General features: G+C 42.8%; 2 protein-coding genes across 2 annotated transcripts in view; one reads left to right on the top strand and one right to left on the bottom strand.

Annotated features, from left to right (window-relative positions):
• Nucleotides 1–106: 106 nt before the first annotated feature.
• On the top strand, nt 107–8,898 carry Ptgdr (prostaglandin D2 receptor (DP)). Its single transcript, XM_005376785.2, has 2 exons — nt 107–1,035; nt 7,017–8,898. The coding sequence occupies exons 1-2, from the start codon at nt 202–204 to the stop codon at nt 7,236–7,238; spliced, it is 1,056 nt and encodes a 351-aa protein (XP_005376842.1). The 5' UTR covers nt 107–201; the 3' UTR covers nt 7,239–8,898.
• Nucleotides 8,899–9,201: 303 nt separating this feature from the next.
• The window catches only part of LOC102028386, a 28,568-nt gene continuing 17,248 nt past the window's right edge, over nt 9,202–20,521 (bottom strand). Inside the window, exons 6-7 of the mRNA XM_013510076.1 lie at nt 13,444–13,551; nt 9,202–9,331 (exon numbers count right to left, since the gene is read on the bottom strand). Coding sequence (XP_013365530.1) covers nt 9,248–9,331; nt 13,444–13,551 — 192 coding nt within the window. The 3' untranslated portion in view covers nt 9,202–9,247. The remainder of the gene's footprint in view (nt 9,332–13,443; nt 13,552–20,521) is intronic.

The following is a 20,521-nucleotide window of genomic DNA, read 5'->3' as shown; positions in this document are numbered from 1 at the left end:
GGACGGCGCGTCCCGCCCTCCCGGCCGAGGGGTGTGCCCCGAGAGCTTTGATAGGAGGCGCCTGGCGGTGGGGCGCACCCAGCAGCCCGCGGAGCTTCCTCCTCCGCGCAGCCCAAGCGCCGAGCGCGCGGGGGGCTCTCCGCACCCGGGCCGGGGCCTCGCCCGCCCGCCCGCAGCCTGCACTGCAGCCCGGCCTTGAAAATGTCCTTCTACCCCTGCAACAGCACCGGCTCGGTGCAGAGCGGCAACTCGGCGACAGTGGGCGGGGTGCTCTTCAGCGCGGGCCTCCTGGGCAACCTGCTGGCCCTGGGGCTGCTGGCGCGCTCGGGGCTCGGGTCGTGCCGGCCGCGCCCGCAGCCCTCGGTCTTCTACGTGCTGGTGTGCGGCTTGACGGTCACAGACCTGCTGGGCAAGTGCCTGGTGAGCCCGGTGGTGCTGGCTGCCTACGCGCAAAACCGGAGCCTTCGGGGGCTGGCACCCGCGCAGGGCGACTCGCTGTGCCAAGCCTTTGCCTTCATCATGTCTTTCTTTGGGCTCGCCTCGACGCTCCAGCTCTTGGCCATGGCCCTGGAGTGCTGGCTGTCCCTGGGACACCCGTTCTTCTACCAGCGGCACGTCACTCTGCGCCGGGGCGCGCTCGTGGCGCCGGCCGTGGGCACCTTCAGCCTGGCTTTCTGCGCGCTCCCTTTCGCGGGCTTCGGGGACTTCGTGCAGTACTGCCCCGGCACCTGGTGCTTCATCCAGATGATCTCCGGAGACGGCTCGCCGTCGGTGAAGGGCTACTCGGTGCTGTACTCCAGCCTCATGGCGCTGCTGGTGCTCGCCATCGTGCTGTGCAACCTGGGCGCCATGCGCAACCTCTACACCATGCACCAGCGCCTGCGGCGGCACACGCGGAGCTGCGGCCTCCGGGACCGCGCGGGCCCGGGCGCCCGCCCGAGCGAGACGTCCCCGCACTCCCTGGAGGAGCCGGACCACCTGCTGCTGCTGGCCCTCATGACCGCGCTCTTCACCATGTGCACGCTGCCTTTAGTCGTGAGTCTCTGGCAGCGGAGGCCGCGGGGAACCGGGTGCCGGGCTGGGAGGGCGGGGCTGCGTCCCGGGCCGGGAGCCGGCGTGCTGCGCTCTCCAAGTCCGACTCCCTTCGCCAGGTTGCTAAGCCAGAGGAGGGAAAGTCAGAAAAAGGGAAAGACAAACCTGGTGGTGTCCCCGAGTCCAGCAAAGCTCTTCCCACTAGGCAGAATCCGCTTCCCTCCGCTCCCCTCTGGCGAGATCTCCGGTGGGTTCGCGCCTAGGACCTCGGAGGAGGAGAGCTGGGTTCGCCTTGGCCACACGGGCTCCGCTGCCTTTTCTTGCGCGCTGCAAGTTTTATTCGCCAGACCTGCGGGTGGTGTTACTGCGTCAGGAACGGGCGAACAGCGCCTGCAAGTTCTCTGTGGAGTGTTGGCTTGGGGAGGGACGAAAGGAGTTTCTGAGTCTGTCTGAGTGGCTTGCGGAAGGGAGTGACTAAAACAAAGATTTAGTTTCAGAAAAAAAAAAAAAACCTGCATAAATGTAAGAGGCGCGGCGGCAGCTGTGTCTACTGCAGCCGGGAGTGGTGGTGACAGATCAGACAGAGGCTGTAGTAAGTAAGTTTCAGCTGTGGTGGCGTTTGGCAACCTGTCTTGACATGTTTTGCTTCTATCTTGTCAAGTGAAGAAGCCTGAAAGCCATTGCTCCGGTTTCAATTTACGAAGAGGACGGTGGTGGTGGAGTTTGAATTACCCGCTTTCGTTTTCATTTTGGGATCCCAGACACCCGGCCGGGGCTGGGGACCAAGAGAACGGTTTAAGTATTGTCCCTGTGCGATGCACAGGTCCAACCCGAGCAACATTTATATCAAGTGCGGTATGTGGCCAGGGCAAGGTCCTTGCAGTCCTGAGACTTCTGGGAGTAGGAAAGTTTCTTATCGTGGTGCACCCGTGTAGGATGTTACTTTTAATGGTGATGAAAAGGAGATGTGAAGTGATTTCCTCTTAAATGAACGCCTTGGTTGTGGGGGAAGCTTAATCGCTTGCATCATGCTGCAGGGGTAAGATCAGAATTCAAGCAAACACCGGCATAGAAATAAACCAGCGATTCTCAAACTTTAGCACGTTCAGAATCATCAGGTAGTTTTTAAAAATAAAGATGACTGAAACTTCATCCCCCAGAATTTCAAAATAGGGCATTTTTGAAGATTTTCATTCTTCACCAGCTTCCAGATGCAGTTGGAACTGTTGATTCGGAGATCACTATTGTAGAACCACACTCTGGGTGGGGGGGGCAAGTCAGTCCTGCCTGCTGCTTTCTGTAGAGATTTGAAGTTAATAACAGTTTTTACTTCTTTTAAATTTTAATTTTTACTGGTATATGTTTGCAGTACATAGCGACTACATTCAGTGTGGGGACTTGGTATAAGTACATAACACATTTTAAATTTGCAATCAGCCTCCAATTTTTTTTTTTTCCAGTACCGGGAATCGAACTCACGACCTTGCACTTGCCAGGCAGGCCCTGTGCCCCTGAGCTAAATCCCCACCCCCCTATAACATTTACACTTTTTTTATGAGATTTTCTTTTTTGGTACCAGGAATCAAACTCAGGACCTTGCGCTTGCCAGGCAGGCACTTGTGACACTGAGCTATATCCCTAGCCCTATATCCCCAAATTTTGAATCCCAATTACCCCAAATATTGTCCAACTTTTTAAAAAAGAAATTTAGTCTCATTAGTAGATGGATATTTTTTAAAAATTATACTGCATTATGATTATTATATCTTGAATGCTGTCAGTAAAAACTATGCAAATGTATTTTTTCTCTTACTTAGTACCTACCAAATATTCATAATTTTCCCCCTTGACCTGTAAAAATGAAAATATATACTATCTGTTGCATTACAGAAAAGCTTTGCAGACCATTATTATAAAGTTGGAACCTCACTAACCTATGCTGTGATAAAAGCGAATCATAGCCAAAAGCATACAGCTTTTGAGCTGGGTCTGAATGTTTTAGTAAGATAATGCAGAAAATAGTGTAACACAGAGGAGAGAGCGTTGCATTTTTTCATGTCTCTGAGGGGATTTGAGTAACTCAGGGGGCACTGTGAGGATTAAAGGAAATAACTGACTTGAAAATGACTTTCTAATAATCTTATAAAGTACTAAATACAGGTAACGCAGACAGCACTCTTCGCGGAAACCATCATTTCTTAGGAAGGACAAGGGTTTTAGTGTCAGATATGATTTGAATCAGACCTCATCACTTAATCACTCTGGAAGTAGCTTATTTAGCCTCCCGAGTGCTTGGATTACAGGTATGCACCACCATGCCCGGCCTTGAGCATCCCTAATCTGAAAACCCAAGATGCTCCAAAGCCTGAAATTTTCAGAGTGCCAACGTGGTGCCACCAGGGGAAAGTTCCACACCTGACCCCATGTGGTGGGTGGCAGTAAAAAACTTCAAACTGTTGTCTAAGGGCACCTTCAGGCTGTTGGTATAAACTAAATATGAAACAAATAAATTTCCTGTTTAGACTCAGGTTCCATGCTGAAACCCCCTCTTCCATACATGCAAATATTCCAAACTCCAAAAAAAACCAAAATTTGAAATCTGAAACACTTTCGGTCCCAAGCCTTTGGATAAAGGATATCAACCCCTGAGTATGTGTGTATCTGTGTGTGTGTGTGTGTGTGTGTGTGTGTGTGTGTGTGTTCCCTTAACTCAGTGTCTGTCCTCAATAGTTAGTCTCAGTATCATTACAAGTTATAGCTTTCATCTATTATTATCACCTGCTGGATCTAACAAATTAATCAAGAAATATGATCTTCTCAGAGGTAGTGGCAGATAGATTCTAAGGCAGGGCTTTTAAACTTTTCAATGATCTAGAGACCCCCTTAAGAATTACTAAGGATCCAGAGAACTTTTATTTTTGTGGATAATGTCTGTCAGTGTTTATCATGGTAGACATTAAAACTAAGAACTTTTAGAATTTTTACAAAAAGTAACACAACCTAATTCTCTTGTTTTTGCATGGGTGCAAGGAAAACGAATTTCAAAATGATTTAATAAACATGATAAAGTTACAGGGATTATAGCAAGTGAAACAGAGAAGAGCATATTAAGATGCTGAAAACACACATTTGTGTCCTTAATCTGCTACTTTAGACAGGTCTAAACAATCCAAGAATAATGTATATAAGCGTATATTCCATTAGCCATAGAAGAGGTAATTTGCTATGTGTCATGTGTACTCCATAAAACTCACTATTCACTGGTGAGAGAATAGAGTGAAAAAATGAATATATATATATATATTCGATATTGAGGACAGAACCTAAAGCTTTACACATGCTAGGCGAGCACTGTACCACTGGGCTACCTTCTCAGTTCTCAGCCATTATTATTTTTTGAGACAAAAATCTCACTAAATTACACAGGCTGGCCTTGAACTCTCGATTGTCCTGTGTCAACCTCCCAAGCAGCTGGGATTACAGGCATGTGCTATGCACTGCACCAAATAGCATCTTATTTATGAGAAATTTTGACCTTGTCAACTCTATTGGCGATCCCTACACTTTGAGCTACTTTCAGGCCCTTCTTGAGTCTGATTTTTTAAAAATTAACTTCACAATAATACTTGATTAAGGTAAGATACCTAAATAGATTATATTTTCAAATTTGCAATTTGATGTAGCAGGAAGATGCCGTAGCAGATATGGGATGAACTTTAGATGCAGTTTGCAGCGTATTCTATAACATGTCTAACACACTTTCATCAGAGTTCTTTTTATCTTAGACACCCACAATGGATTGGAGGTTGGTAGGGATGAGAGGGGGCACAGGTCGAGATGAGATGTAATCACTGAGGGTTTCAGAAGCCAGGTAAAGATAACCACAAGCTGTTTAAGAGGAAGACAGTTGAGAGACCTTCTGTAGACTACCCCTGCGGGTTTCCACCCAGCTGGCAGTAGCAACATTTTTCTCGATGACACCTAAACCCAACAGAGGGCGCTGTTTTCACATCGATTATGTAAATTGAGCCACTTTAAAAATGCCCGGTGCAGAGCTGTCCACTTCTCATGCAAATCTAGTGACTTCAAAATACAGATAAGCAGGCTGGGGTGTAGCTTATGCTTGGTGTGCACAAGATCCTGGGTTTGACCCCCAGCACCACAAAGAAAAAAGGCAGGTAACCTAAAAGGATTGACAGATAGATAAATACTGCATAGAAACAAAATGGTTTGTTTCTAATTATTTAAGTATCATCCAGTCGTCTAAATCCCAGCTAATCAGAGATTCTCACATCGCTGGACATGTATTTTTACTGTGCTACACTTGGTGGAGAAGGTGGCACATATAAAACAAACTCGTGTAACGTTTGTTCTTTTAAATCAACCAAAGCATACCGCGTACCTACCACACCCAGCACATTCTGTAGTTCAGGATATAAACTGAAAAGTCACCGTACCACCTGCACATGGTATGGAGGAGTGACTAGGGCAACAGGGACATTTGAAGCCACTCTTGATAAAATAATACCAGCTTATTACTGAGTTCTTACTCTACCTGTTCTCAAGGTGTCCCCTCATTTAAATTTCACAAGAATTTTGGAAGCTTAGGTACAGTGATTCTCATTGTAAAGATGAGGGAGCAACTTCTCTAAAGTCACACCTCCAAGCAGGGGACTGTAACCCAGAGAGTCAGAACGGGAGTCGTCTTCGAGGTACACCTGGCAGGGAGGTACCGTTTGGGCATGGAGTCCATTTCCACACCTGCAAAATGGGGATAATGACTGTATCTTCTTCATGTGTTTTTGTAAAGATAAAATAAATATTTCAAAGTACTTAGAGAAGTGCCCGGAAATACAGGCTGGCTGGGGGTATTAGCCATTACTGTGGCTATTATTACTTTTAAGAAATAGTGACAGGAAAGATGTAACAGCTGAGTCAACAAAAGGCGTCTTCCTAAGGGCACTCAGGAAGAGTGGACAGGCCCGCTGAAATGCTCTGCAGAGGGAAGTAAAAAGGTAGGGAAATGCTTATGGGAAAATCTATCTTCTCCAGGAGATGTTCCTTGATTGCCTGAACAGGTCCGCTCTCTGCACTCATCCATATTCCCTCCTCCTCCTGTAATGTTGGCTTTGCAACATTTCGGTTCCATTAGGATCCATTTGCCCCATTATGGGTTTAGAATCTCAGTAGTCACAGGGAGTGTAAAGCCAAAAAGAAGAGGTGGCCCCGTCAGGCTGTGGGGCAGGCAGGGCAGTGCCGGTCCCCGCAGCAGGGTGGGCCAAATGGCAGGAAGAGCCATGGCTTGAGCACGTGGAGGGTTCTGAGGAGGCTACAGGGACCTGAGGGAAACCTGAGGGAAACCTGAGGGAAACCTGAGGGAAACCTGAGACAATAGGTAAGTAGGCTTTTATTTTCCTGCATGTTTTTGCCTTTCATCTGAAAACGAGGATGTCAGCTCTGGAAAGTTCATCTTCTGTGCCATGAGTGAGTAGAGCCATGTTCCCGAGGTGAACAGTTTCCTCTTCGAGTCACCTCAGGCCTTCTCGTTGTCCTATTGCTTGGCCTTTCGTGTCAATTCAAAGCTTCTGTGTCAGTGATATCTCTGTACATGTGACATTGCACAAGGGGACATATTTCCAAGTAAGCTAAAAGGGGATAAGAAGCAGACAGAAGAAAAGAGGACTGAATAAAGTATGGAGGGAGGACAGGCTGGAGAGAGAATCTGTTTCCGGAAGCTTCCATGGGTCTTCACGGTCTGCCAGGGCCCTGCAAGCTAGAGGGAGACCATCAGAGTGGGACTGCCACACAGTCATCCGTGTCTCCACTTCCTGGCCCCTCGCTCCCACCCCTCAGCTGTTCATAAATTTACCAAAAAGGAGTTTGCCAAGCTAAGCCACCGTGTTCTTACAGAAAGGTAAGTGAAGTGAATTCATGGTTGCCATCAACTTTTCCATATCATAATGGAATGTTTTTCCTCAAAACAGTATCGCGCTTACTATGGAGCATTTAAAGCTGCCCGAGAAGAGCCAGACGACCTCCTAGCCTTGCGTTTTCTCTCTGTAATTTCAATCGTGGACCCTTGGATCTTTATCATTTTCAGAACCTCAGTATTTCGGATGTTTTTTCACAAGATTTTCATAAGACCTCTTCTGTATAGAAACTGGCACAACCACTTCTACCAAACTAATGTGGAATCCAGTCTGTGACAAAGGTTCCTGCGCTCTGGTACACTGAAGGATGTATCACGTCTTCAAATAAAGAACTCACAATTTAAAAAAAATACAAAACTTGACCTTCTGAATCTTTAAAAGTTATCTCCCATAACAAAAGCATCTAGGTATACCTTCAGAACTACTTGGTATGTCTCATGAATGTGTTGGCATTCTTGTTCATGAACCATTTTGGTACGTTTTTCATTTCATGCTAATGGGAATTAAAATTTTGTATGTTGTAAATAATCTTTAAAGTCTTATAGCAATGATATTAATTGTCCCAATGTTTGTACCAGGTGTCCCTAAGTTTTGAGGGAAGTCTCGAGACCTACGGGTCTTATTTAAATACAGTAGAAACACCACTGTTTACAATATGTGAAGAGTGTTCTCTAAAAACATAGCAGTGACTTATGCTATTTATTTCCAGTGAAATCTGACTTGTTTATTTCATGTCATAATTGCCCCCGTGTAGTTATTTTTTGTGTCAGTTGGACTAAGTATGGCCTGAATTACAGACACTCTTCAGAGAAGTGTGATGAGACGTGCAACCAGGTCAAGCACATGGAAGATTTCTCCAGCCACCATCTGGGGACACTGCCTGCCTCAGGTGGAGACTCCAAGCTATAAGTAGACATGAAGTTAGATACGACCATGTCCCCAACTCAGAGAAGCAAAAGCTATTATTATTTGAAACACAGTATGGAGGCAAGGGTGTCAGTAGGAATCAATATTTGGTAGTGAGTTACCAAATGCTCTTTCAGTGTTTGGAACTTGCCATTTGATGGGTTTATTGTGTTGATGGATTCTTTGTGTTGATGGATTTATGGCTCTCAGAAGAGCAATGACGGATGGCGCTATAGAGAGCTGTGTCTACTGAGTCAAGGTCTGTGAAGCAGGAGATGTGTCCTAGTGAGAAGCCCACCCTGGACCTAGTGGGTCAGTTGAGCCTGGTGGCAATGACTTTAACACCATTCATGACAGCAAGGGGTATTCTGCTCTTTGGAGAGACAGAAGTTATCGAGCCTTCTGTGAACTGTGCTTTCAGAACTGGAGTGGGATGCGGTTCAAAAGGAGCACAATCGAGCACTTTAATTGCACTTCTAACGGTTTACAAAAGTAGCAACACTACGACCCTAAGGGAAATGTGGGGGAAACTGTAAGCCAGCTTGTGGCAAGAGCTTTCAGTTTTGGTAAAAGGACAGAGCAGGGGTGCTGCACAGCTTGGCATCTCTGGAGTCCCTTTGTACCCCAACACACTCCGACTCTGACATGGAGATGGAGAGCTGCTACACTGGAATCATCACTTGTCGAAGCAAGGCCTGTTCCCGCCTTCACCACAACCTCATTCTTTTCGCCTTGGCTTTTGTGATGTCTCAGAGATGGTGTTAGCCAAATCATACGTCATTTTTTTGTATAGCGAAACTGTGAAAAGCTTAATTAGGAAGATAAGAGGTACAATTTGAGAGCATGACATAATGAAAAATGCCATTGTTTTGGAAGGTTCGCTTTCATTGTATGTTCTGTGAGTATGCATGTTTTTCTTTTGTCAGAGGAAATGCATTTTTTGTGCTACCCTTTTGAAATGTACGTTATGATGATTGTCCAGGTAATTTGATAAGGGTCCAGATGAATCAATAAACATAATTTTATAATATTTTGCTGCGGAAATTGCTTTCTTCAAATAAATAAAGGGCTTCTCTTTTTAGAGCAATCATCAGCAATATTTCAGTCTCTAGCAATGTAATCATACAAGTTTTTGTATACTGTCTTTCTAGCGTTTCTATTATGTTAGATTTATCCAAGGGCTTAAGTTCCCTCTCTTTGTTTTATATAAAATGTCATTTTGCCTCCTGATGAAGTCCATGTTAATTTAAAATCAACTCTGCAGTGATCTCCATTAGTTTATTCGTTAGTTCATTAGATAAGTGGCACAGACTTGCACCAAGCAGTTGATTGATTAGGTACTGAGTGAAAGAATGACTCAGTTCTGGCCAACGAGTTGCTCAGCTGTCCGCTGGGGGGCGTAAGGAACCGCCAAGAGTTGCAGTGCCCTGTAGAATCTGCCGGTAATAAACACAGCCTCTGTCCTGCAACACAGGACGCCAGAGGCTATGATCAGGGCTGTCCCAAGAACTCCACAAGAAGAGAAGATGCTTCAGGCAGGGATTAAAAGGAAACAGACATTCTTAAATTTTAATTTTTATTAGTACATATTTGTGGTACGTAATGATCCCATTCCTCTTGGGAGTTGGTCCATGTACATAACACATCTTCATTCTTTTTTCATCTCCTTCTCTTCCCTCCATCTCTTGGTCCCTTTCCCATTTGCAAAGGATCCATCTTTCCATTTCCTATTTCCTATCCATTTTGCTCTTTATCCATACATCAGGTTTCTCATATAAAAGAAACCATGCAATATTTAAGCTTGTGTGTCTGATTTATTTCACTTAACATTATGGTCTCGAGGTACAGATTTTAACTCCAGCTGAAAACTGCAGAGCGCACCCAAAGAAATACAGTACAGAAGATGCTTAATAAATGTAGACACATACCCCACCTAACCAAAGAAACAAAAAGTAAAGTCAAATGATCGAGAACCAAACAAAAAAAATTATGACTCATAAAAAAACAGGGAGGAACATTCATGTTCCCCTGATGGGTTTGTAAATTTGTGCACCCTTTCTTAATGATAAGCTGATTGTGTGTGTTAGGAGCCTGAAGTATTCTTTTCCCATTATTCTAGTAATCTTCCTCTAGAACCATCTCCCAGGAATAGAGGAGCTGTCAGATCACACTCAGAACCTTCTTTTGTAGCGTGTAATTTGTAATAACAAAAAATGACCAGAACAAGGGCTGAACAAATTTTCACATATGTATATATGAATATAATATATATTTACACAAACACATTCAGCCATTAAGAAAGATTTTTTTCAAATAATTTACAATTTTTTAAATTTATAAATATTAAGAAGATTTATATTAAGTAAAAACAGTTTGGTACAAACTATTTTAAAGTAAAATCTATAAATATATATGTGTAGAAAATACCTTAAAGCCAGGCATAGTGTCACACTCTTATAATCCTAGCACTCTGGCAGGCTGAAGCAGTAGGATCACAAGTTCATGCTCAGCTGAGGCAATTTAGATACTTAGCAGTACCCTGTCTCAAAATTAAAAATTAAAAAGGGTTGGGGATGTAGCCCATTACAAAGCCCTGGGGTTGAATCCCCCAACCACAAAAGAAAGTAATTAGTTGTTCATGCTTTCTTTGATTTATTTTTTCAAGGGTTTTTTTTTTATTATTATTATTACTGGGGATTGAACCAGAGCCACCGCACTGAGCTACATCCCAACCCCGCCCCACATTTTTTTTGAGACAGAGTCTCACTAAATCACCAAGTTAGCCAGACTGAGCTAGAATTTAAAATCCTCTTGCCTCAGCCTCCCAGAGTGCTGGGATTACAGTTGTACCACCACACCTGACTCAGTTACATTTCTTATGGAACACACACATACACACACACACACACAGGTTGTAGTTTTCCAAGCTTTAAAATAAGTGTATTTCTTTTACACGAAGTTGTTTTTTGAGAGAATGAAGACATGGACAGAACAAACAACGGAAGAAGGCACAGGGCAAGAGCTTCCGGTCTAAAGGAAAGGTCTGCATCGGGGGAACGCAAAAGGAGAGGAGGGTGGTGACTCCAGGCTTAGTTGGTAGCTTCCTTTGACAGAAGCTTGGGACTTAGGACCACAAGGGGCAGGACAGGAGGCCGAAAGAGCAGCAGGTCACAAAAGGCCCTGGGAATGGGGTGGGCAATGGCGGGCTGCGCTCTAGAGGCAGCCAGATGGAATCGGGCGGGGTCTGCTGGTGTTGTGGATTGTGAGTGCTGCAGGTGCGGGCTCCAGAGAGGATGGGAGCAGTTGTGTGGGGCCCTTGCATCGTGCGGTCTGTGCAGTAGACCAGCGCTCCCTGCTGAGAAAGTGAGGGTCTGAGATACAGTCACATCCTGCTCAGCTCCCATGGGCCTCAGCAGCTCAGGGAAAGGGGCCCCTCTTAGGATCCCTGTACTGTTCTCCTCAGGTTCCCAGTTTATCTGGGCAGTAGATTGCACTGATGAGTGAAATGAAGTTGCTGGGTTATGGTGTGTTTTGGTTACTTTTTTTCTCATTGCTGGGACAAAATACCTGATGCCCAAAATTAAGGAAGGAAAGGTTTATTTCGCTTATAGTTTGTGGACGTTTCAGTCCGTACTTGGCAGATTATAAGGCAGAGTGGCACATGGCAGAGAGCTACGGCTCATGGGGGCAGAACACAGCAAAGCAACAAGCACACACCAGGGCGGAATGGCCTCAAGCACCCTTTTCCTCTCCCTTACATATGCAAACTATCCACCCCAGGGAGGGTGTAGCTCTCACACCCATAATCATCAAACTTTAAAAGCCTGCCCCATGGCCGCATGAGGCTTTGGGGGGACACACAGGTATAAACCATAACATGGTGTGTAGTTGAAATGCTCTCCCCAGCCAGGCCCAGAAGGAAGCAAATATTAAAACTGTCAGTTGAGTCCCAGGCATCCTTCAAAGGCAGACGGAGCCAAGCATTCCTGACACTTGAGGAGCAGAGAAATCCTGCGAACACCAAACCCAGGAATGGCCTTGGACCCTCAGCAGCCACGCAGGCCTTGGCATGTGCTCTTGACTGAGAATCACCATGCTCCGGGCCAGGGCTCCAGGCCTGACCTTCGGTGAGCAGCACGGCAGCACTGTCCAGAATTGAGGGAAAAACCTGCCTTCCTTGGAAGGACTCTTTCCCAAGGGGCTGGGATTGCTGGCGTGAGTGTTCCGGGGGAGAAGTGCCCAGCTCACAGGAAAGGGGGATTAGGGCTGTGACTAGGGCTCCCCTATCCACCTCTGCACCATCGCCTACCACAGTGAAATCCGCAGGTCTCACCCATTGTCTGCAAGGTGAGCATTCCAATCTTCCAGACCATTAAAAAGCTGAATGCAAGCAGGAGTCATTCAGCCATGGTAACATTCACAACAACGGTGTTTAAACCCTGCCGCACTCTCACTACAGTGTCAAATCAAAAAGGGAGAAGAAATAAATTTGATTTTGTCATTGCTGCTGTTGTTGTGAATTCAATGGTAAAGCCGGGGAGTACAATAAATCAGAATGGAGTAAAATCTGATCAGAAAGTATATTTTAAATGGAGCTCATAGAGTCTTATGAGGATCTTACATTCATAGAAAATACTAGGAATCTCATTGGAAAGACAGGATAAAGTGAAAAACCACACAATATAGTGCAAAATGTTACCATGTGCTGCAGTATAAGCCTTAGATTTTGAATCAAGGCCCTCAAAGCAGATAATAGGTATTGGAGGTTAGTCTAGCAGGTTAGATAGACACCTGGGCAAATGATGAAGTTGGTAGGTTACTGACATCAATTTCTTAACAATACAATAGAGGAGGAAGACACAGTAAAAGTCATGCAACACAATCCATAGTGAATTGGGAATGTTTGATTTCATTCCACAGTCTTAAAAACAACTCAGTTCTCATTTCATTACAAAAAAGTGTAATGATTTACTGACTATGATTGGCATATCTAAAATGATCCTTAAAAAAATAAAGATAAAAAATGGGACCAAATATGTATCCTTCATGTGTGAACTAAAAGTAATATTAGGCAATGAGTTTGCAATGATTTTTAAAAACTAGCTGGGTGTGGTGGCTCATGCCTGTAATCCCAGCACTCAGGAGGCTGAGACAGGAGGATCATCGTGAATTTGAGGCCAACCTGGGCTACAAAGTGAGTTCAAGGCCAGCCTGAGCTGCATAGTGAAACCCTGTCTCAAACACACATACACACACACACACATAAATCAGCATGTGGCTTTACAATACAATCAGTAGTGAACAATTTAGGTCATTGAATTATTATGGCAATAAAAACATAAAGGAAAAAGTATTAAAGAAGTAGTAGAGAAATCAAAATGTCACTATTTTCCTGGATGATTTCATGCCTCACCCCAATCAAAGTAGATCAAATAGAAAAAATGTTTTATTTAAATATATTTGCATTTTTATTGCCACATCACTCAATCAGATGGATTTTTATCAAGTAGATAACATATATGTTAGGATGGATGGTAAGTATAGACTATGATACAGTAATTCACCTATAATTCACCTTGGGAGCCCAGGAGGCACCTGCAGAAAACACATGGCTTCTCCAGAGCCGCCCAAACCTAGGATCAACAGGTGACTTTGAAAGGTAACCGCCATCCGTAGAATCATACTGTGAAGTAAGAAAATGAACCATGTTTCAGAAAGAGCCCCAAACTCCAAGTCAAGGGCAGAATCTCTGACTGTAAGCCGTGGATTTGTGACCCAGATGTTCATGCCTGCGAAACTGTCTTCCAGGATTTCATTTAATGATGGTTAGCAATTCTCAGAGCAACACACAAGAAGCCAGCCAGTAAGTTATGTCAGAGTGATGGGCAGCTTGGAAAGAGGTTGCTCGTGCTCTTACAAAGCCACCAGTCTTTTCCATCCCCACCGCAGCCACATAAATTAAGCCACTAAACCTTATCATGGGGGCTCCCCGCTTAGGACCTCATCTGACCCTAACCACTTCCCAAAGGCCTCACGTACCATCAACATGTGAATTTGGGGGCTAAGTTTTCAACGCAAGGACTTCGGGGGACACATTCAAACCATAGCTTCTGATATTCATGCTCCTAGCGTGAGCTGGACCTGGAAATTTGCTTTAAGTGTCATACAGCAAGAAACATCTGCGATGTTGCATTCCTGGTAGGTTACAGCAAAAGCCTTTCTTGGTTCCTCTGAAGGAAATCAGCCTCTGTACTGCTATCCGGGAGCTCAGGGGGCGGGACACCGAGGAAACCACTGGCCAATAGCCATCAAGGACCTGAAGTTCTCTGTCCCCAAGCCCAGGAGGAATCCAGTCGTCCTCCTCCGTGGACGTGGTCCCTTCTGAGTCCAGTTTTGAGTTATTCAAGGCCCTGGCCAACATCTTTTTTTCTAATTGACACATAATAATTACACATTGTCACAGGGCACAATCTGATATTGTGACACACGTAAAGAATGTACAACGAGCAGGCATATCCCTCATCAGGATACCCATCCCCTCCAATATTTATTTCTTTGTATTGGAAATAGTAAAAATCCTATTTTGAAACATACAATCAATTATTGTAGCCATTGTACATAACACTAGATCTTAATCTTCCTGTCTAACCATATTTTCGTATCTGGTAACTGACCTCTCCCCTACCCTCCCAGCTTCCAGTAACCATCACTCTCCTCTCTACATCTACAACGTCAACCTTTTTAGCTGCCAGAAATGAACCTTTCTGCCCCTGGTTTACTACACTTAACATTTCGTCTTCTAGGCTCAGCTACATTGCCGCAAAATACAGGATTCCATTCTTTCATATTCCCGGCCAATATCCTCACTGCGACCTTGTGAGAGACCTTGAGTCTGAAGACCCAGCCAAGTTGTGCGAAGATTCCTGACCCCCAAAATCCTGAAATTAGAAATGTTGTTTCGAGCTACTATATTTTGGGATAATTTTTCAGCTTTTTAATTAAATTAATGGATATCAAGCTATACATAAATCCATAGCATATTTTATTGAAAAACATGATGCATGAAGTATTTATAAGCCTTGATTGTATAGTAGGCTACAAAGAAAATCTCGACAAAGGTGAGAAAGATTAGAAAATACACTTCTATTTAAATTGAAACCAAGAAACCTCTCCTAATTACATGGCCATTCTTTTTTGGCATGTGCCCGACATACTAACTACTGCACACAAGATGCATGCATGGTCTAAGTAAGAATTATAAAGTGGGTATCCATGTAGACATCGGGCAGGTGAATAAACACATTGTGTATATCAGAAGCCTCTGTGCATCTTCCCTGCAAACAGCTCCGCCCCTTTCCCCAGGGTGAACACTCTCCTGCATTAGTTCTCCTTAGTTTTGTCCTTGTTTTTCTTTACCACCTATGTGTACAGCATCACAGGTGTATTTAGCATCTTTGTCTCAAGTTTAACACCAGGTCTCCACACAGGTGCCTTTGAGCCACAGCAGTTTTCCAGTGAAGGGGCCAAGTTTGCACCCTTGGCAACCAACACTGACAGAAGCTGAGGGTAAGGTGCACTGGCTTAGCAAAGTGGCTGGGGTGGTCTCCACAACATATTGTAGATGTGAGAGTCATCCTCACTGTTTGTGTAGCAGTTTTTCATGAATTTTTATTGCCAGATAGTATTCTGTTGCATGAATATATCACATGCTTCGATGACCATGTGGGTTGCTTCTGGATTTGCCTATTACAAATAATGTTCTGTGTTGGACATTGTGCAAGAGCATCTCTAAAGCATATACCCAGGAGCAGAATTGCAGGACTGTAAGGTATGTGCACTTTCAATTTTATTATACCATAAAAGTTATTTTCCAGTTTACATTACCAGATTTGTTTGATAGTTCTTACGGCTCCATGTCATTACCAACACTTTTATTGTCGGACTTTACTTTATCCATCCTGGGAAATTTGTCATGGTCTCTTACTGAGCTTTTAACATATTTTCTTTGTTAACAATAATGATATTTCACACCCTTCTTACATTTATTGGCTGCTTGGAAATTCTCTTTTTGTAAAGTTTTTACCTAAGTTTTTAATATAATGTCTGTCTTTTCACATTGATTTGTAGAGACCTTACTTACAGTTTATATGCTACAAAAATCTTTTCCCATCCTGTAGCCTGTCTTTCTACTCTCTTTACGACTTTTAATAAACTGAAATTATTATCACCTAATTCATATGGCTATCTTTTATGTCTTGTTTAAGAAAATTTTCTGAACTTGGAATGATGAAATATTCCTCTATATTACTGTAAAGCTTTTAGTTTTGCCTTTTTTGAATTTTAAGCTATCTATGATTTATTTTGTATAAAGTATGATTTGGATTTATTTTGTATAAAATATGATGTAGGTAGGTAATTGTGTATTTTTACCACATAAATAACAATGTCCCAGAATCATTTAACAAAAGTTCATCCTTTCGCTCATTAAATATCATCTCTGTCACACATCAGGTTTCCAAAATTGCATGTCTGTTTCTATTTCATTGGTTTATTGTCTTAGTCACTGTAATTTTATAATGCCTGATACATTAAATCCTTCTACCTAGTTCTTTTTCGAGTAAATCCTGTTTATCTTAGTGATTTTTATTTTTCTACAAATTTTAAAATTTCAAAATAAGTTTGCCAAGTTCCACCATTAATTACAAAAATCTGTCAGGATTTTCCTGTCTCTATTGATTAACTTGGTATATTTCCCAATTTACTTATGTCTTTTTCAATGTCTCTATAAAAGTTTCAAATCTTTATTGAAATATAATATACGTACCAAAAAGTATAGAAATTATAAGTAGAGTGTGGAATGAATTTCCATATCTAAATAACCAGCACCCAGATGGAAAACCAGAGTATAGTGCTACTAGAATCTCAGACACCTCTGTAATCCCCTTTTAACTGCCATCTTACAACAAGGGAAACCACCTTCTTGAGTTTTAATAGCATGTAATAATCTCTCCACTTTTGAACTCTATATAAATAAAACCATTCAGTGTATGCTTGATCTCTTCTACTCAACACTCTGCTTGTGAAATGCAACTACACTGCTCAGAGCTACATTTTGTTTATTCTCTTTGCTGTAGTGTATAGTATTCTACTGTATGAATCTACCACAATATATTAACTCATTCCATTTTGGATGATTTCTGAGGGATTTCTGATGGCGGCTACTACAAACAGTAATTGACATTGTTTTACATGTGGGGGGAATAAATACTTGCATTTCTATTAAGGATATAACTGTGAATGTAATTGCCAGATCATAAGTTTTGTCCCTAGAAAATATTACCGAACAGGCTTCCAGTTGTATAAAGTGTCTATATTTCTACAGCAGCATATGGATGTTCTAGTCATTCTGTGTACTCACTCATACTTCCCGTATCTGTCTATTCCAGTTTAGTCACCTTGGGGTATACAGTGGCATCATATTGTGACTCTAATCTACATATCATTGATACACCTTTTCCTATGTTTATGTTTATCAGCCTTGGGATATCGCTGCTTATGAAGGATCTGTTCAAATCTTTTTCCCTACTTTTCCTATTCAGTTGTCTGCCTTTTGCTTATCGGTTTGCAGGAGTTTCACACTCTGAATCTATTAGGTTTTTGAGTTTGGGCATGTGGGTGACAAACATTTGAATAATTGGAAAATTTAATAAATCCCAATCTATCTGTTCTTGGAGTTCAAAATGCGAATTTAACCAGTGAAGGTTGTGTGACATCCCTGTAGGTCTGTGCATGCTTATTCTGGCTTGTGGTGCTTTCTTTCCTATTGAGTTGAGACCTTGTGAGAACTCGTATTTCTGAGATTCTCTTATGCCTAAAATGATGGTTCCTTCCTCATGGGAGATGCAGTACAGCAGGCCCATGACCTCACAGGTACTAGGTCTGGACTGGTACAGTCCTGAAACACTTCAGGGCATCCTGTTTTGTGGACCCACCTGGTAAGTTGAATGGGGACTCAGAGCTCACAGGAACTTCCTACACCTGCTAATAATCTCTCACAGATGGGGTTTCCTTTACTTTTACCCTTTGTGCTGTTACCTTTTTAGTTTTCTTGTAGTCCCTTGGGAGTGGGGCTTAGGGGGTGAAGCGGGTTTAGATTTACTTCCGGTTCATTTGGAACCTACGGAAGCAGCCCTTACAGGCCTAACTTTGTGGTGCTCATTTCCTACTAGACTGTATATAGAATTTAATTTCTGAACCTGCAGGCCCTGAGAGGACATAAAAAATGAAAACCAGATTTCCAGAGTATCCTGCAAAGTAGAAAGAAAACTCACAGACTTGGGGAAAAAAACTCAAACTTTACCAAATGTTAAAGAAATTCAAATCAAAACAGTGAGCTAGCATTTTTTGCCTCACTAAATGATCAGTGCATTTTAAAAACAGTAGTACCCAGTGCTGAGTGGGTGTGTTGAAACTGACATTTTCATTACTTTGCTGCTGATACATGAATTGGTAGAACTCTTTTGGAAAGTGATGTGGAAATATGTACTGTCATTTCCAAAAAGATCATATTATTTGATTCAGTAATTTCACAGCTGAGATTAAATCCTAGGAACAGAAATCCAAGTGTAGTTCAGTAGTTCAGTAATATAGCACTTTCCTACTCTGCCCAGGGCCCTGGGTTCCATCCCAGCGACCTCCACCTCCCTAAAAAAGAAATAAACCCAAATGTGAGAAATACAATGAATAAAAATGTTAAGTGTAGTTATTCTTAAGAACTGGAAGCAATATATCTGCTCAGCAATAGGAGAAATTATTACAATTTATTCAGCGGATGTGCTTATTACAACATTACTCTGTAGAAAACACAGTAAAAAAGAAAGCAGGATGCAACATTTTATGTGCCTTTTATAGCAGACAGACCTGGAGAAAATACTTCAAATTAGAAACACTAATCCTAGCAAAATGGTACTTGCTTTTTTTATTATTCTAAAGAGAAAAAATTAACAATAACAATAAAACAGTTTCAAGATAGGTTAGTAGGAGAGTTTCAATAATTAATAAGTTGCATATTATTTTCTTCATAGTAGTTATTCAGAGTACAAGATATAGGGTACTTTCTCTTAAATGATGTAAAACTTCAACCCCAAACTGGAAACATGCTGACAGCCCTGACTTTTTAAATTGCTCCTCTAGAGGGAGCACAAGTGCTTTCAATACATTGAAACTGCAGGGACACACACTAGGTGGCCTAGTGATGTTTAGCTGTCCAGAAGACAATCCTAAGCTAGAAATCATTTCTACTACGACAGCCTTTAAGTGACAGAGATCTTCGCACACTGAGTACATAATGTTTTCGAGTCCACGTTCCCAGAGGAGAAGGAGATAAAAAGTGAAAGAAAACTGAGGATGCAAATGGTACACAAGACGCTAATGTTCATGACATGGAATTACAATCACCTTTCCCCTGAAATACCAAAGAATACTCCTAGGATCCCATTTAATGTTTGTTTTTGCTTTTGTTTCTGGTATCCAGTTAAGGTTGGGTTCTTTGAAGCTTTGGTCACATAGACCTGGAATCTACCTACGCATGTGACTCTGATCAATGCCCCACATCAGGGACGCTGCTGCTATGCAGGTTGCAGAAGGAGCCGGGCTTAGCTTGGGATAGTCCTCCTATTACACCTGGGCTCAGCCACGTCCTAGCTCCAGGCCCACGCTAACATTCTCATTCATCTGCTGGATGTGAATTTTGAAAACCTTGATTGAGGTGCATCATCTCTTTCCTATTACCCAGTTGTCTCAAAGCTACTTGGAATCAAGAGCAACATGAAGAACTACAGCTTCTTGGAAGTGTTTATTCTCCCCTCGTTTTTTCCAAAGGTAAACAAGATGGCGCTACTAGGAGCTGGGGAGATTTTCCTATGATACTTGATCAAAACAATGAACCTCTTCTCAGATCACAGGATGTGTCCTAAGTGCTCTCTGGACTCACTGGCAAAGGAACTACAGCTGGGGCTACTTATGGAATCCAGAGGTGGGAGTGGTTCGTCAAACTCTTCTATTCAGGGATGACTTGTGCAGGAATCTTACTCCTACCTTTAAGATGTAATCCGACTGGTGAAATAAAAGGCCAGATCCTGGACTCTCAGCCCAGCTGGGCAATCCCGTGCCCAAAACACAGATACTGTGCTTTGCTACTGTTTATTAGGGTCTTCTCCACCTTCTTTGCACATGTCAGGCCTCTACTGCTACTGTTTTTATCATTATTATTTTTTAAATAATGCCCTGTAGGGGGCCGGGGATATAGCTCAGAGGCACAGTGCCTGCCTGGCAAGCACAAGGTTGTGAGTTCGATTTCCGGTACCAAAAAAAAAAAAAAAAAAAAACATAAATAATGCCCTGTAGAAAATTACATTATTAAAAAACCAGAGAAGCAAAAATGATAGACACCATATTCTGACACTGAGAAATGATCACCATTGACACCTTGTATACAAGGAAAGGTTGGACAACATGGTGAATGTTTAAATTTTTTTAAAAAATCTTTTTATAATAAAAGACACACTGCCAAGAATGGGGTAAGTGTGTTCCAAGCAAGAGGGCATATTTTGAGGGGGACTAATAGCAATGTGTCTTTCACTGTAATAAATTTT

This window comes from Chinchilla lanigera, unplaced genomic scaffold, assembly GCF_000276665.1.
Source record: "Chinchilla lanigera isolate Chin_1 unplaced genomic scaffold, ChiLan1.0 scaffold00008, whole genome shotgun sequence".
Taxonomy (NCBI): domain Eukaryota; kingdom Metazoa; phylum Chordata; class Mammalia; order Rodentia; family Chinchillidae; genus Chinchilla; species Chinchilla lanigera.
This window is presented reverse-complemented; position numbering and strand designations above follow the sequence as displayed.

Excerpts from the sequence above, each read along its gene's own strand:
- Ptgdr (XM_005376785.2), top strand. The coding sequence starts at position 202 with ATGTCCTTCTACCCCTGCAACAGCACCGGCTCGGTGCAGAGCGGCAAC. Across the intron at positions 1,036-7,016 it reads TGTGCACGCTGCCTTTAGTC|TATCGCGCTTACTATGGAGC; the intron begins GTGAGTCTCTGG and ends TCCTCAAAACAG.